This window comes from Microtus oregoni, unplaced genomic scaffold (genome assembly GCF_018167655.1).
Source record: "Microtus oregoni isolate MIOR12 unplaced genomic scaffold, Mior012 000004F_ref0000308, whole genome shotgun sequence".
Taxonomy (NCBI): Eukaryota; Metazoa; Chordata; class Mammalia; order Rodentia; family Cricetidae; genus Microtus; species Microtus oregoni.
Genome location: NW_024543063.1, coordinates 3,823,198 through 3,841,395, shown reverse-complemented (window position 1 = coordinate 3,841,395; position 18,198 = coordinate 3,823,198). Strand labels below are relative to the sequence as shown.

At 41.5% G+C, this 18,198-nt stretch overlaps 1 protein-coding gene across 1 annotated transcript; it reads left to right on the top strand.

Moving 5' to 3' along the window:
- Nucleotides 1-8,498: 8,498 nt before the first annotated feature.
- Nucleotides 8,499-9,491, top strand: LOC121446900 (olfactory receptor 12-like). The gene has a single exon (XM_041649796.1). It carries the CDS (start codon nucleotides 8,499-8,501, stop codon nucleotides 9,489-9,491), a length of 993 nt encoding a protein of 330 aa, XP_041505730.1.
- The last annotated feature ends 8,707 nt before the right edge of the window (nucleotides 9,492-18,198 follow it).

The window sequence follows — 18,198 nt, the reverse complement described above, 5'->3', positions numbered from 1 at the left end:
GTACTTTAATTTCTGTTTATACAATCTTCTGCCTACTTCAGTTTTGGATGAAGATTGCAAGTAACCCTGCTCTATCCTCTGTCTGTCCAGGTGAGGCCATCCTGACTGCCTCTTACCTTCTATACCAAAAATTCTTACTGTATTTCTTTTTTTTGTGGGTTGGTTGTCTTTGCTTTATGTTTAAAATCCACTTATATGTGAGTACATGTGATAATTGTCTTTCTGGGTGTGGTTACCTCACTCAAAATGATGTTTTCTAGCTCCATCCATTTGCCTGCAAAATTCAAGCTGTCGTTATTTTTTCTGCTGTATAGTACTCCATTGTGTAAATATACCACATTTTCCTTATCCATTCTTTGGTCAAGGGGCATTTAGGTTATTTCCAGGTTCTGGTTATGACAAAAAATGCTGCTATGAAAATAGTTGAACACATGTCCTTGTAGCACAACTGAGTATCCTATGTATATATAACCAAAAATAGTATTGCTAGGTCTTGAGGAAGGTTGTTTCCTAATTTTGTAAGTAATCACCACACTGACATCCAAAGGGGCTGTAACATCTTGCATTCCCACCAGCAATGCAAAAGTGTTCCCTTTACCCCACAACCTCTCCAGCATAAGTTGTCATCAGTGTTTTTGATCTTGGCCATTCTTGCAGGTGTAAGATGGAATCTCAGAGTTGTTTTGATTTGCATTTCTCTGATGGCTAAGGATGTTGAGCATTTCCTTCAGTGTCATTCAACCATTTTAGATTCCTATGTTGAGAGTTCACTGTTTAGGTCTGCACCCCATTTTTTTTATTGGATTATTTGTTCTTTTGATGACCAATTCCTTGAGTTCTTTGTATATTCTGGAGATCAGACCTCTGTCTGATGTGGGATTAGTGAGGTTCTTTTCCTATTATGTAGGCTGTTGTTTTGTTTTGTTGACCATGTCCTTTTCTTTACAGAAGCTTTTCAGTTTCAGGAGGTCCCATTTATTAATTGTTTCTCTCAGTGTCTGTGCTGCTGGGGTTATATTTAGGAAGTGGTCTCCTGTGTCAGTGCGTTCACTTTCTCTTCTATAAGGTTTAGTTTGACAGGATTTATGTTGAGGTCTTTGATCCATTTGGATTTGAGTTTTGTGCATGGTGATAGATATGGGTCTATTTTCAGTCTTCTATATGTTGATATCCAGCACCATTTGTTAAGTATGTTTTCTTTTTTCCACTTGATATTTTTTGCTTCTTGTCAAAACTCAAGTTTTCGAAGGTGTATGGATTGCTATCCGGGTCTTTGATTGGGTTCCATTGGTTCTCCTGTTGGTCTTTATGCCAATACCAGGCTGTTTTCAGTACTGTGGCTCTGTAGTAGAGTTTGAAGTCAGGGATTGTGATGCCTCCAGAAATTCTTTTATTGTACAGGATTGTTTTGGCTATCCTTTTTGCTTTTCCATATAAAGTTGAGTATCATTCTTTCAAGGTCAGTGAAGAATTTTGCTGGGATTTTGATGAGGATTGCATTGAATCTGCAGATTGCTTTTGGTAAGATTGCCATTTTTACTATGTTAATTCTGCCTACCCAATAGCAAGGGAGATATTTCCACTTTCTGGTGTCTTCAATTTTTTCTTCTAAGATTTAAGTTCTTTTCATACAAGTCTTTCACTTGTTTGGTTAGAGTTACTCCAAGATATTTTATGCTATTTGTGTCTATTGTGAAGGGTAATGTTTCTCTGATTTCTTTTTCAACCCTTTTATGATCTGTGTACAGGAGGGCTACTGATTTTTTTGAGTTAATCTTGTATCCTGATACATTACTGAAAGTGTTTATGAAGGTGTTTGTGAGTTGTAGAAGTTCCTTGGTAAAATTTGAGGGTCCCTTATGTAAACTATCATATCATCAGCAAATAGTGAGAGTTTGACTTCTTTTCTGATTTGTATCCCCTTGATCTCCTTTTGGTGTCTTATTGCTCTAGCTAGGACCTCAAGAGCTATATTGAATAGATATGGAGAGAGTGGACATTCTTTTCTTGGTCCACTCTCAGTGGGATCAATGGGAGTTTCTCTCCATTTAGTTTGATGTTAGCTGTTGGCTTTCTGTATATTGCCTTTATTATGTTTAGGAATGTTCCTTGTATCCCTGCTCTCTCCAAGACCTTTATCATGAAGGAATGTTGTATTTTGTTGAAAGCTATTTTGGCAGCTAATGAGATTATCATGTGGTTTTTATTTATCAGTATGTTTATATGGTGGATTACGTTGACAGATTTTCATATGTTGAAACATCTGTGCAACACTGGGATGAAGCTGACTTGATGATGGTGGGGTTTAATGTATAATTTAAGCTTTAGAAATGTTTCTTTTATATATGAGGATGCCCTTGTATTTGGGGCATAGATGTTCAGTATTGAGATTTCCTCTTGATGGATTTTCCTGTAACTAATATGAAATGTCCTTCTTGTCTCTTTGATTGACTTTAAATTTTAGGATATTAGGATATTTTTTAGATATTTTGTTGATATTAGAATAGCTAGACCCACTTGCTTCTTAAGTTCATTTGATTGGAATATTTTTTCCCAAACCTTTACTCTGAGAAGATGTCTGTCTTTGAGGTTGAGGTGTATATCTTGTATGCAGAAGAAGGATGGTTTCTGTTTTCGTATCCAATCTATTAGACTGTATCTTTTTATAGGTGAGTTGAGTCCATTTACATTAAGGGATATTAATGACCAGTGATTGTTATCTCCTGTTATTTTAGTTTTCATTGTTGGTGATATTAATTTGTGTGTTTTCCCCTTCTTTGGGATTTACTGCTATGAGACCATCAATTGTCTGTGTCCTGGGTTGGAGTTTTCCTTCTAGTATTTTATGTAGGGCTGGGTTTGTGTATTGGTTAAATCTCGTTTTGTCACGGAATATCTTGTTTTGTCCTTCTATGGTGATTGAATGTTTTGCTGGGTATAGTAGTCTGGGCTGGCATCCATGGCTTTCATTGTCTCCATTGAAAAGTCAGGTGTAATTCTAATAGGTCTGCCTTTTATGTTACTAGGGCTTTTTCCTTTGCAGCTCTTCATATTATTTCTTTATTCTGTATTTTAGTGTTTTGAATATTATGTGGCAAGGGTACTTTTTTTTGATCCAGTCTATTTTGTGTTCTGTAGGCTTCTTCTATCTTCATAGGCATGTCTTTCTTTAGGTTGGGAAAGTTTTCTTCTATGATTTTTTTTAATTCTGTTTTTTAGATTTATTTATTTATTTATTATGTATACAACATTCCTTCCATGCATGCTTACATGCCAGAAGAGGGCACCAGGTCTCATCATAGATGGCTGTGAGCCACCATGTGGTTGCTGGGAATTGAACTCAGGACCTCTGGAAGAGCAGTCAGTGCTTCCAACCTCTGAGCCATCTTTCCAGTCCCTCTTCTATGATTTTGTTAAATTTATTTTCTGTGCTTTTGAGTTGAACTTCTGTACCTATTATTCTTAGGTTTGGTCTTTTCGTGGTGTCCCATATTTCCTGGTTATTTTGGATTAAGCTTTTGTTAGATTGATTGTTTTCTTTGACTAATGAACCTATTTCCTCTATTGTATCTTCAGCATTTGAGATTCTCTCTTCCATCTCTTATTCGTGCTTGTGTTTGTGGTTTTTGATGGTTTTCTCATGATTTCTGTTTCTATAATTCTCTCTGCTTGTGGTTTTTTTATTGTCTCTATTTCAGTTTTCAAGTCTTGAATAGTTTCTTTCCTACTTTCGATGGCTTTTTCTTGGTTTTCTTTAAGGGATTTGCTGATGTCTTCCAATTTTTGTTTGTCTTCTCCTCCATTTATTTGAGGAAATTTCTCATTTCATCTTTAAGAGTTTCAAACATTCTTTTAAGGTTATTTTTTAGGTCATTTTCTTCTGCTTCATCTATATTTGGCTATGCAAGTCTTGCTGTTGTAGGGTCTTTAGATTTTACTGGTGCCATGTTTCTCTTTGTGGTGTTACGTGTGTTCTTACCTCTTCTACTCATCTTTTCCTCTAATAGGTGTGGTTGGGACTGTCTGTGATTCTGTTGATTAACCTTCTAGGTGCCAGTGAATCTAAGCTCAGATGGTAGTTCCTCATGGTACAGTCAGTGCCATGGATCTAGTTACCCCTTTGGTCACTCTGTGTTCCTGGAGGTCACTCAGCATTCCTGATCTTTGCTCCACTCCCTTGGAGTTTGCTTTCTCAGGCTTGATCTAGCTTAGGCTGGCTGGCAGCTCAAATCTGTTTCTGTAAATGTACCTGGTCTGGATCCTTTCCTGCGGAGGTCCCTGGTTTGGAGTTGGTCCTGTAAAGTACTCTGACTCCCGTCTCCTCCCTCAAAGTTCCCAGGATTGGGTGCTCCCAGACCCACAAAGGACCTGGCTCAGGCTTACTCCCTCAGAGTTTCCAGAATCATACTAAGACCCACAGAAGTTTCTGGTTCCTGCTTATTCCCTTTGACATCCCAGACCAATGCCCAGACTTATAGAGGTCCTGGCTCAAGTCTACTCCCTCTGAGGTCCCAGACTCATACTTGGACATCCAGAGATCTCTGGTTCCCTCCCGCTCCCTCAGGGGTACCAGATTCATACCTAGACCCACAGAAGTTCTGGCTCAGGCCTAGTTCCTCGGAGGTTCTAAACTAAACCCAGGATCCACACGGATCCAGGCTTAGGTCTACTTCCTTGAAGGTCCCAGATTCACATCCAGACCCTCAGCAGTCTCTGGCTCTGGCTCACTCACTCAGCGGTTGCTCCCTTGTATCTGTTCCTGTGGCATTTGCTGTCTCAGGTCTGCTCTGGCCCATGTCCCTGGCTCAGTCCTGGTCTGCCAATGTCCCTGGACTGGATCTGCTCCCACTCCCATGGAGCTTGCTTTCTCAGGCCCACTCTGGTCTATGTCCCTTACTGCACTTCTATCTCAGTGACCTCCCCATGACCTCTCATACCTCCAAACCATGTGTTCTCCTACTCATTCATTCTTCGCCTTCTTTTTTCTCTTCTTCATTTCTTCCTTGTTTTCCTACTTAAATATCAATACTCTTAGACTAAAAAACTATGTATAAACTACACTATCTTCAGGTACCACTGTGATACCACTTTTTCTGAACCTTGAATGGAAGCCAACAGGTATGCAAGTGTCCTAAGACTAGGGAGTCAGGACTTTGATAAGTGAATAGGGCCACTATTCTGTGCCACAAAAATAACTGCAGAAAATTTAAATAATAGCAAAAACTCTTCAGAAGGGCTCCCACAGTACACAGAGAAGTAAGACTATTAAGAGGATAAAAACCAGATGATAGGGAGGAACTGTGAATGATGTCTGTTGGACTTGACATGGCTGCTATACTCATGAACTAATAAAAAGGTGTATACCTGCACAGGCTTGGGCCAATCAACATTGAACATAGATGTGGAGGACCTTATGAGGCTCCATCCCTCCCGTAGAAGCAATAGACTATTAATATTGCTGGTTAAATAAGCTCATTTTAATTAGTCATGGCCATGCGTAAGTTGTCCTTGATCAAGAAAATAACCACAACCTAACCATGGGCATGCAAGCCAGCCTAATAAAAGTCCTTGGAATGCACACACATACACACACACTCCCTCAAATACCAAACATACACACACACACAAACACACACATACATAAAAATGAAGGGAGAGTAGGAATTGCTTATAGAAAGGAATCAAGCAAGTTCCAGGGAGTGGTGAGGTAAGACAATGGATAAACTCAGTGGAGGCATCAAACCCAAACACCAACTAAGTTGTCGCCCACAATGAGCTGTCAAGGACATTATCAGTGCAGAAGGAGAGAGCTTTGTGGGCAATCCTCATAAAGACAGTGGATGGAGAATGCAGAGTGAAGGAATGGGTGGGAGTCAGACCTCACCACCCAGAGAAGAAAGGGTCTCCCACCAAAGAGAAGAGCTATCTGTTTGGTTGGGATCATTACATATTGGCTTGAATTTTTAATCCTTTAAGTAGGATTTGTGTTAAATTAAAATAACCACAAAGGCACAGAAAGAGAACTGAGATCATCTACCCAGGCTCCTGATGATACTAAAGGGTCAATGGATGGAGAAGACTGACTCTTGGTTGTGGGAGGAGAAGGCTAAGAGCCCAACAGGATTCCCTATCTCCTTTTCTCATATCAGTGTAGCCAGGGAGTTGGAGGAGGAAGTGCTATGGCCAGGAGACCATGATCGCCCACTCGGGTAACAAGTTGATGATGGACACTAGGCTAGGATCTATATGACTCATCTGCCATTCTTTGATGGAGTCTCCCCAGGTAACTAAGGTCCCAGGCTTCCTGTGAAATCACCAGGAGAGGATGGTTATAAGGTAGAAATTGTCCAGTGTCTCTGGTATACCTCTGGAGGCCATTTAGTTTGGTCCCAGAAGCCAAAAAGGATAAAGCCTCCCTAATTGGCCACTGGAGACTGCAAGTCCCAGCTCTACCAAGCAGATCATCCTCCCCAAGAGTGACCCCAACTATAGACACCCACACACTGCCCTGATAACAGATATGGAAGAGGAAGAAAGGCCAGGAAACCCAGACCTCACACTTCACAAGATACAGAGTCTGCTGCAGCCAGGACTTGCACACACAGACTCCCAGTCCAGGTCTACACATCTGCCCATACCCACCTCATTCTATTGCCAAGAAAGCCATAGCTGACCTCAAGAAAGAAAAGGAACCTATTGTTCTATCTTCAGCACAGACCAGCCTCAATAGCATGGGGACCGGAGGAGCATGGATGGTGGTATCTGACTTTGTGTGAGTCCTGAGTCTCACCTACATAAGGTAAGGTCAGCATGTTATCTGTCAAGGATACTAAAAGTAGAAGACACCTTATATGGTGAACATCAGGGGTGGGTGCTCAGGAATTATTGTGGACTAGTTCGGTAGACAAGGGGGTCAAGCCTCACATTAGTCTAGGTCATAGTAGTGTGCAAGGTTTCACACAGGGTGACCATCTTGAACACCAGCTCCAATTCTGCAGTCATGTGGGATGAAGCTCTGCATCCATCACAGGACACAGTGATGCTGATGACTTAGGAGGGACAAGGCTAAGAGGAACACAGGCTGTGTCTTTACCATCACTGGAACACTGTTCTCCCACAGCAGACCTTCCACGGATTCCTTCTCCTTCCACATATGTCTCTAGATGTATTTGATCCTGGACAAGCTAGAGAGATTATGCTTCTCCTTGCTCCAACAGAAAATATAGGACCAGCTGTGGTAAATACATATCTAAACACATCACACTGGTCACAAGGGAAATCCATGTCATAAGGTCTTAGATTCCTGTCATGTGTGTCAAGTGTGAGCATAAATACTCAAGAATACCTTTGAGTTTTCAGTGGGAAAGTCAGCTCTGTAGTATATGGTGGGCTCACATAGCGCCCTTCCTATTCTATGACATCACTGTATACAGTGTATGGTAGACACTGCAACAGCTGTACCCATACACCTGATGGGTGTCCCTCAATTTACACATGTTGTAGTCTTTCCATTCTTCTCTAGCCCAGCTTCCTAATTCAAGCAACATCCTTATTTCTCCTGGGACAAACAGTAGCAACCATAGCTTGCTCAACAGGACATTTGTATTCATTCTAGACTGAACATAATGAGAAGAAAAAGTGACCATGAGTTGCCCAAAGACACTGAGTACAGGCCAGGCTCATCTGGTTTTAAATGTCAGAGTAAGACCTTGTGAACCCTAATGCTGAGGTTGGAGCAGGGAGCAGAGATGGCAATGAGGTCAGATTAGAGTTCATGAGTATGTACCAAATATGTGTGCTCTTCAGTCCTGGTTTTTTTTTCAGGACATGGTGCTTCCTCCTCACCATAATTTCCAATATCTAGACATTGGCAGCAACTGCTCATATCAAAAGCAGAGTCTGATTGTCACTGAGTGAAACATTTGAGCCACAGCTACTAAGGTGAGATCAGAGTCCTGTGAGAGACGCAGACACAGTCTGAGTCTGGGAAGGACAGTTTCCTGCTCTGATACCACCTTACAAAGGAAAAAAAAATCACTCATCCCAATTTATAGGATGCCAAATGTGAATATTTTTGAATTAGTAGGACAAATAACTGTGGAATATTTAATGGGACTCGGGAGACAGCTACATCAATGGCACTGCTCAAGGGTGTCTCTTGGGAGTGTGAGCACAGGAACCAGAGGCAGGTTTGGGATTCTGGGAGGTCTGTACTCTGGGAATCATTAAGTATGGAAGTCAATTTTATCCTAGGCGTTTGAGCTCAGGCTTCCAAAGATGGGGGCTCAGCACAACCCCATGAATTAAATACCTGAGAAAATGTCCGTTTACAGGTAACAACAGCTCATCTGAAAAGATATCAGAGCAGCTACTGAAGTGTTGCACTGGGGAGAGCAGGTCACCAACAAGTTCCTGCAGCCTGTGGAACATCCAGCTATACTGCTGAGATCTGCTCCCTCTCTCTGCCTCCCCAACTCTCTCTTCTGCTGTCCACACTCATGGACAAATCAATCCACAGAAATGGAAGTCTACAGGCAGTGTCCTTGCAGGGGTTTGTGCTGGTGGGATTCGGAGGAAGTGCAGAGACCCAGGCCCTGCTCTTTGCTGTCTTCCTGCCTCTGTACATGCTGACCGTCCTGGGCAACCTCACCATGATCACAGTCATCACCCTGGATACCGGCCTGCACTCCCCCATGTACTTCTTCCTCAAGAACCTGTCCTTTGTCGACCTCTGCCTCTCTTCTGTTATTGTGCCCAATGCTCTGGCCAACATTTTTTCCTCTTCCAAGGTCATCAGCTTTGAGGGATGTGCCACTCAGCTCTTTCTTTTCTCCTTGTTGGGTGCCATTGAAGCTTTCCTCTTAGCTGTGATGGCCTATGACCGTTTCATGGCCATCTGTAGTCCTTTAAGATACTCTATGAACATGAGCCCTACAACCTGTGCTTCTCTGGTTCTGGGTACCTTCGGTGTTGGCTGCCTAAATGCCATTGTCCAGACCAGCCTCACATTCCAGCTGCCCTTCTGCAGCTCCAACCACATCAATTCCTTCTTCTGTGATATCCCCCCACTAATTAAGCTTGCCTGTGCAGACACAACTCTCAACGAACTTGTCATCCTTGGTATCTCTGGATTCATCATTCTTTGTGCTGTTCTTGTGATCATCATCTCTTATGGCTACATCACAGTGACCATCCTCAGGATGGAGTCAGGGTCAGGGAGGCACAAGGTCTTCTCTACCTGTGGCTCCCACATGACAGCTGTATCCTTGCTTTATGGAACTGGTTTTGCTATTTATGGACAGCCAGGGAGTATGGATTCCACAGAGCAGGGCAACTTGGTCTCCATCATCTACACCCTGGTGATCCCCATGCTCAACCCCCTCATCTACAGTCTGCGCAACAAGGATGTAAAGGATGCCCTGAGGAGGCTGGGACAGAGGCACAGTCTGGTGAAGAAGAGTGGCTGGTGTCAGCATCAGGGACTATGCTAGGGTCATAGAATAAAAGGATCCTTGGGAGACTATCTACTTGTATTTATATCTACCTGTCCTGTTTTCTTTGTCCTCTTGTTTTTTACTTCTTTTTTATTGATGTATTCATCCACCCATATATTCTCCAACCCACACATCTGTTTCCAATCTAACTTGTCTTTCTTGAATGTTTATTATTAGGCAGACATTTACAGAATAAAGCACATTCTTTGCCACCAAACGGTCCATAGTTGGAAGAATACTGAATACCTTTAATTTGACATAGGGCAGAGCACTATGGCGGGAACGCTGTTTGGGAACCATTGTCAACATCTCCCAGTGAAGATAACTGCACATTTCTCTACAACTCTTTCCTTTTGTTTCATCTCTGAATTTAATGCCAGTGGCGTGAGACCTTCCCTCTGTGCATGCAAGAATGTGACTTTTAGAAGTTGTGTGTTTACTTATCCTTATATTGATCTAGTGTGTGGATGGGCTAAAAGCAAATCTCTGCAGACTTCCTCCTCTGTTTTACAATAGCCTCTACCTTCCTCTCCTCATGAAGCTGCCCTCCTCATGAGGTATCACAGTGTGCTGCTGGAATCCTGAAGAACTTAAATGCAATTGACCCCCAGCATATCCCTTCAACCTTCAACCAGGGGTATAGATGAAGCTGTAGGTAGATTCACTGTTCAATGAATCATTAAAACCTGTTCCAGCAGCTTGAAACAATATCAAGGTGTTAATTTATTCTATGAGTAAGATCGAAGCCTTAGCCAACTCCACATTACAATAGCCTTCTGCACATGTGCCTTACCTGTGCACATCCCTACCCTGTGTATCTGATCTCATGTTATTCTTTCCCTGAAGACCTAAGCAGGCTTGCTATTCTTCCCAGTTTCCCTTTTCTGAGCATCCTGCAGTTCTCCTGTTTTGTCCATTTCTGAGATTTTGTGGTAAAACATTAAGCATGTTATGCAGGTGATTTTCTTCTTTAATCATCAGCATTGTTGATGTATAATGTTCATTTTCTCTTATGTATCTTATTGGAGCTCATGAACATTATTAGTTATACATCCATATGTGTGCATATATCACATTTTGATCATAATCACACCATTGCCCTTTCTTTTTACTCACATTCTACCTCTTCCCACCTCTAGTTTTCTGTCCCATTTAAGGGGCAAACAGATGAGTTTAATTGGAGTTACTATAGAGGAATAAGTAGGGGGGTATTTATGGGACTGTGAGAACTTGCTATAGGCTGTACAACTTGAGGCCATGACTTCGCCTACCCTTTAGCAATCATCATCTGCCTATAATCTATTAACTTAAATCATTAGAAGGCAATTTGACAGACACATCATGAACAATGGACAGTGATTATTGCAGAGACTTTATAGCTGGTCAACAACCCAAGAATAAGCAACTGCTGAGTGCTCAGTCCCAAATGGGAATCTCTATTATCTGCTCCAAGGCTCCTGGAACATTATAGAAAAAGAAGATTAATGTAAAATTCAGATTGGGGTCAGTATGTGGGATGTTGTCATCCATACATAGCCCTGCCAATGCACTGTCAAGTCTCAGCAGCTCTAATTACATTTATAGAACTTGTACAGGAGTGGGTTTGACTTGTACAACCACTCTGGAAATCAGTATGGTGGTTTCTCAGACAACTGAGAATCAATCTACCTCTGGACCCAGCAATACCACTCTTGGGCATGTACCCAAAGGATGATTAATCATGCTACAAGAACATTTGTTCTATATGTTCATATGCTGTAGGAATTTCTACCACCAGTAGCCTTTAAGTTACCTGCCCACTTAGGCATAGCTTTTAATATATATATATATATATATATATATATATATATATATATATTCAGTGAAAAGCATGCATCAGGCCTCTTTCCATTCAAGCAGAGGACTGTGATCTGTGAATCTACCCCTAAATAAATAACCTTCTGTTATACTCAATTCTGAGCTAGTGTCGGATTTCTTTTAAGTGCCCTTCTTCATTTGGCGCTCAAGTGGATTCTGACTCCACACCTACTGGTTGGACCGACATAAAGGGAATGATATACAGCTTAAAAAGGCTTGCACCTCCACCTGCTTGGCTTGCTTCGACCTAAGTGGTTTTCTGTAGAACCTCTACATGCAGAGACTTGGAAATTGCCTAAGCACACACATGCCTCTCCTCCCCACTACCACATTCTCTGCTGTGGTCCCCTGCAACGTGCTAACTTGCACAGCTTTCAGTTGGTCCTCCCTGCCCGTGAGTTCTGGGCATTTTGCTCCAAGTACAGAATTGATTTAATTGCTTTTAATTTGTCAAGCAAAGCATATTTCTCAGTATTTAACCAGTACAAGGGCGAGAAAGCCACATTGGCTCAGGACTATTCGTGGCACCCAGTTGTGCCTCTAGTTGTGACCCTGCAAACACAGCACCTGCTGGACAATAAAGATTATGATACCTAAAAAAAATACCAGACCTTATACCATGGAAATATTTTATTTATTAATAAATCAATAAACTCAAAAGTTATATAATTGCAGATAACATTACCATTGAAACTTTCAGTAACTTTTTTGCTAATATTGTAGATTGTATTCTGCAAGGTTTATATAGTTTCTGTGATACATCTATTTATTGAATATTGGGACTCAGTTTTTTTCTTCATATTCTATCCTTAAGAAAATGATTTGATAACAGAGCCAAGAATGAGGCACTTTTAGAAATGATTCAGTCTTTATAGACTAATAATGAACAGCTAGCTGACAGGATTAATACCATCGAAAATCAAAAGTTACCTGAAAAAAGTTAATACTATTGGAAAGGGTAACATTAATTTGACAGGCAAAATTGAGTCCATGTAAAAGGATACTGAGAAATTAACTGAAAGAATTCATACTGTTGAATTTGACAATCAAAATCTGTTAAAAGTTATGGTATGTTACAAGATAGAGTATATCTCTGGCAATCTGCATGCTATCCAAATAACGTCCAATGATGAGATGTTATCTTTGAAGGAAAAACGTCAGACCTTGGATTCACATGTACAGAATGAGGACCAGAGGCTAGTGACCTCAATGAAATCACTAAAAATATATACAGGACAAGAGATTTAGGCTTTACAAAAGACACTAGTAAAAAGATTTGAAACAATTCAGGAAATTATTGGAGCTGATGATCTGGAAAAGAAGGTACAAGGACAGGATTCAACATCACTATTAGCTGTCAGAGGTGTTGTACTCAGGGTTTCAGCTTCCTATCCTGTAATCTACTCTGACAAAGCATGAAGTTCTAAAGTATCCAAAGATGGTACATGGATATTGATAAAAAGGAATGAGAAAAAAAAAAGCAAGCCGTCATAACTTCTGGCTTGCATTCTGCATTTGTTATGGAGATGATGAAGACATGGGCTTCTAGCATTAAGGAGATGTCACATGACTGGCTTCAGTTTAGTTTCAGTAATCCTGGATGACAGGCATCAACTGAGGTTTAAATGTTATTTCAGGGAAGAGGCTAAAATTTTAGAACAACAGGGAAAAGCAAAAGGACTTGAAACTTCCCAAGATCAAATTCTTGGTGAGGGCACTTATGCTGACCCACAGACTCAAGCTTTTTACAGTGAACAAATATTGCCTCTATGCCACAAAGCAGTCTTAAATGCTTGAGACAGGTTTCAAGAACCAGGAAAACAGGGGCTGGAGAGATGGCTCAGTGGTTAAGAGCATTGCCTGCTCTTCCAAAGGTTCTGAGTTCAATTCCCAGCAACCACATGGTGGCTCACAACCCTCTGTAATGAGGTCTGGTGCCCTCTTCTGGCCTGTAGACATACACACAGACAGAATATTGTATACATAATAAATAAATATTTTAAAAAAAGAACCAGGAAAACAAAGTAAAGCAAATACCAGGATTAAACAGGGTCAGAGACTTTTTACAAAGTTTAACTAAGGCAGTACTAATAGGAATAGCAGACACAGAAGCTAGACAGGTGCTCCTTGAATCTATGGCTTTTGAAAATGCCAACTTAGAATTCAAACAGAAACTTGGGGCTTTAAAGGTTATATCAGCACCAATGAATGAATGGATCCTGCATACAATGAACATTGAGACATTTGACTGTAATACTGAATCTTGGGTAGAGGAAGCAATTTACAAAGGAATAAGGAGACATCAAAAGGCCAAATGTTTCAATTGTGGTAGAATAGGACATCTGAGAAGGGATTGTAGACAAGAAATTCCTAGGAATAATATCTCCTCTCAGAATGGTAAAAACAGGAGGACTCAGGATTCAGGTATATGTAGAAGGTGTGGCAAAGCCCAACATTGCACCAATGAATGCATATTGAAAAAAGACAGAGAAGGCAACCCGATACCAACAAACTTCATTGGGGGTACCTCTTGCAGGACCCCATGTCAAAATCAGTCCAGTCATACCCAGTTACTGTGGAGAACATATATCACTAGGAAAAATAAAAAAATCTAGAGCCTTTTGTAAAGAAGTATACTATTCTATATGATGAAATAAACATGGAGGATAATTTTAAAAATCCATCAGGAAGTAGAAAATCTATATTCTGGCAGAATTCTTTGAATGTTCAAAAAACTAAAACTAGGAGTATGTATAAATGGTATTGTAACTGTGGGTTTGATTGACACGGGTATTCATGAGTATCATTACTCTAGAATCTTGGCATCCAAATTGTCCTCTTCAAGAGGCAGATGTGCAATTATTAGGAATTGGAACCCTATCTCAAGTGAAATGAAGCATGAGATGTGTTGACTTCATAGGGCCAGAAGGACAGAGAGGAAAGCTGAGGTCATATGTGGCTAATATTGCAGTAAATTTATGGGGTCGTGACATGCTGCAGCAATGGAATACCTAGATTAACATCCTGCAGTCCCAGAAACTCATAATTTAGGTAAGGATATTATAAGGTACTATACACAAAGGTCACCAGCCATTCAGGCTGTACAAGAACACAAAGCAACTATTAAACCTTTAGAGGTACCAACAGCCCTAACTTTAAATGGTTAACAAAGAAACCAATATGGGTTAAACAGTGGATGTAAATAGAAGATGAACTGCAGGCTTTAGAAACAGCTAGTACAGGAGCAACTAGATGCTTACCATATTGAAGACTCAATCAGCCCTTGGAATTCTCTGGAATTTATTGTTTTAAAAAATCAGGTAAATGAAGAATGGTGACAGATGTAAGATCTGTCAATAAGGTAATTCGACATATGGGCCCTCCACAACCTGTAATTCCTCTGCCTTCTCTTACCAAAAGGATGGTCTCTTATAGTTATTGATTTGAAAGATTGTTTCTTCACTATACTTTTACAAAAAAAAAGGACAGAGAAAAATTTGCCTTCACATTGCCTGCTTACAATAATTCTCAACCAGTGGACCATCCTTCCATAGGGCATGCTCAATAGCCCCACCCTATGCCAATACTCTGTAAGTAAGCCATTGGGAATAATATGTAAATAATTTCCTAAATATATAACTTACCATTACATTGATGGCATTTTGCTGTCTGATTCAAACATAGATACTTTAGAAAGAATGTTTAAAGAAGTAAAGAAGGCATTGCCAAAATGGGGATTACAAATTGCTCCTGAAAATATAGAGTGGAGATTTTGTCAGTTGCCTAGATTATAAATAGGTTTAAGAAAATTAGAACACAAAAGGCATGAATTAGGAGAGACCTATTGAGGACTCTTAATAACTTTCAAATACTGTTAGGAGTATCAGTCTCAGCCATGGATAAGTTGGCCTCAATCAAGTAAATAACCACAACCCAAACATAGGCAGTAAGCAAGCTTAATAAAAGTACTTGGAATGTGTGCGCACATTTCACACACACACAAAAAAAACCACACATAAACACACTCACACATACATGAAAATGAAGGGAGAGGAGGAATTGTTTATAGAAAGGAATCAAGAAAGTGGCAGGAAGTGGTGAGATAAGATAATGGAGGAATTCAGTGGAGGCATAAAACCCAGGCACTGACCAAGTTGTTGCCCACAATGAGCTGTCAAGGACATTATCAGTGCAGAAGGAGAGAGTGTTGTGGTTCATCCTCATAAAGACAGCAGATGGAGACTGCAGAGTGAAGGCATGGGTGGAAGTCAGACCTCACCACCCAGAGAAGAAAGGGTCTCCCACCAAGAGAAGAGCTATACATTTGGTTGGGATTGTTACATATTGGCTTGAATTCTTAATCCTTTAAGTAGGATTTGTGTTAGATTAAAATAACCACAAAGGCACAGAAAGAGAACTGAGACCATCTACCCAGGCTCCTGATGGTACTAAAGGGTCAATGGATGGAGAAGACTGACTCTTGGTTGTGGGAGGAGGAGGCTAAATAGCCCCATACAGGACTCCCTACCTCCTTTCCTCATATCAGTATAGCCAGGAACTTAGAGGAGGAAATGCTGTGGTCAGGAGGCTCTGATGGCCCACCCAGGTAACGGCTGTAATGTTGGACACTGGGCTAGGATCCCTCTGAGTCATCTGTCAAACTCCTGATGGAGTCTCCCCAGGTTCCTCAGAATCCCAGGCTTCCTGCCAACTCACCAGGAGAGGGTGGTTATGAGAAAGAGATTGTCCAGTGTCTCTGGTATACCTCTGGAGGCCATTTAGTTTGGTCCCAGATGCCAAAGAGGATAAAGGCTCCCTAATTGGCCGCTGGAGACTGCAAGTCCCAGCTCAATCATGCAGAGCATCCTCCCCAAGAGTGACCCCAACTATAGATACCCACACACTGCCCTGATAACAGATATGGAAGAGGAAGAAAGGCCAGGAAACCCAGACCTCACACTTCACAAGACACAGAGTCTGCTGCAGCCAGGACTTACACACATAGACTCTCAGTCCATGTCTACACCTGGACTCTGCCCATACCCATCTCATTCTATTGCCAAGAAATAGCTGACCTCAAGAAAGAAAAGGAACCTATTATTCTATCTTCAGCACAGACCAGCCTCAATAGCATGGGGACCTGAGGAGCATGGATGGTGGTATCTGACTTTGTGTGAGTCCTGAGTCTCACCTACATAAGATAAGATCAGCATGTTATCTGTCAAGGAAGCTGAAAGTAGAAGACACCATACATGGCAGACACAAGGGGTGGGTGCTCAGGAATAATTGTGGACTAACTCTGTAGACAATGGCATCCTATGGTGATCAAGCCTAACATTAGTTCAGGTCACAGTTAGCAGTTCTGTTTCGTCCCACACAGGGTCACCATCTGGAACACCAGCTCCAATTCTGCAGTCATGTAGGATGAAGCTCTGCATCCATCACAGGACACAGTGATGCTGATGGCTTAGGAGGGGCAAGGCTAAGAGGAGCACAGGCTGTGTCTTTACTGTCACTGGAACACTGTTCTCCCACAGCAGACCTTCCATGGCTTCCTTCTCCTTCCACATATGTCTCTAGATGTATTTGATCCTTGACAAGCGGGAGAGATTAGGCTTCTCCTTGCTCCATCAGGAACTATAGGACCAGCTGTGGTGAATACATATCTATACACATCACACTGGTCACAAGGGAAACCCATGTGGTAAGTACTTAGATCTCTGTGAGTGTGTCAACTGTGAGCACAAAGTTTCCTACATGCCTTCCATCTTGTGTGGTAAAGTCAGCTCTGTAGTATATGGTAGGCTCATATAGAGTCCTGTAGATTCCATGATTTCATTGTGTGCAGTGTATGGTAGACACTACAAAAGCTGAATCCACACACCTGAAGGATGTCCCTGAGCTTCAAGGCTAATGGAGAGCAGATATTCTGTTTTACTCTAGGCAGCCTCCCATGTTACTCCTGAGACAAACAGTAGCAATCATAGCTACCAACAGGAAATTTGTCTGCATTCCAGACTGGACATAAAGAGAAGAGAAAGTAACCATAAATTGGGTAGAGGCCAGCCTCATCTGGACTCAAACAACAAGGAGTAAGACCCTGTGAACCCCAAAGCTGAAGTTGGAGCAGGGAAGAGAGCTGGCAATGAGATCAGGTTAGAGGCCATGATTGTGTCCTGGTTTTTCTCAGGACATGGTGCTGCCCCCTCACACTAATTTCCAAACTCTAGACATTGACGGGAACTGCTCACATCAAGAAGAGTCTGATTGTCACTCTATGCCAGCATTTGGGCCACAGCTTCTGAGATTAGATCAGAGTCTTGTGAAGGACATAGACACAATCTGAAGATGGAAAGGGCAATTTCTTGCTGTGAAGCCACCCTACAAAGGACAGAATCGCCCACTCCAAATTTATTGGAGGGTACGTTGTCCTCATGAACATTTTTGAAATAGTGAGACTATTTCAAATATCTGTGGAATATTTAATGCGACTCTGGAGAGAGCTGCTTCAATGGTACTGCTCAGGGGTGTCCCTTGGTAGTGTGAGCACAGGAACCAGAGGAAGGCATAGGGATACTGAAAAATCTTTACAGTCACTAAGTCTGGAAGCCTCTTTATATTCTCAACGTATGAGCTCAGGCTTCCACACAGGGGGGCTCAGCACAACCTCATGAATCACATGGTCTCACCAGCTCATCTGAAAAGATATCAGAGCAGCTACTGAATTTTGCACAAGAGACAAGCATGTCACCAACAAGTACCTGCAGCCTGTGGAACATCCAATTGTACTAGTGAGATCTGCTCCCTTTCTCTGCCTCCCCCACTCTCTCTTCTGCTGTCCACACTC

Coding starts and splice junctions, on each gene's coding strand:
- LOC121446900 (XM_041649796.1), top strand. CDS start 8,499: ATGGACAAATCAATCCACAGAAATGGAAGTCTACAGGCAGTGTCCTTG.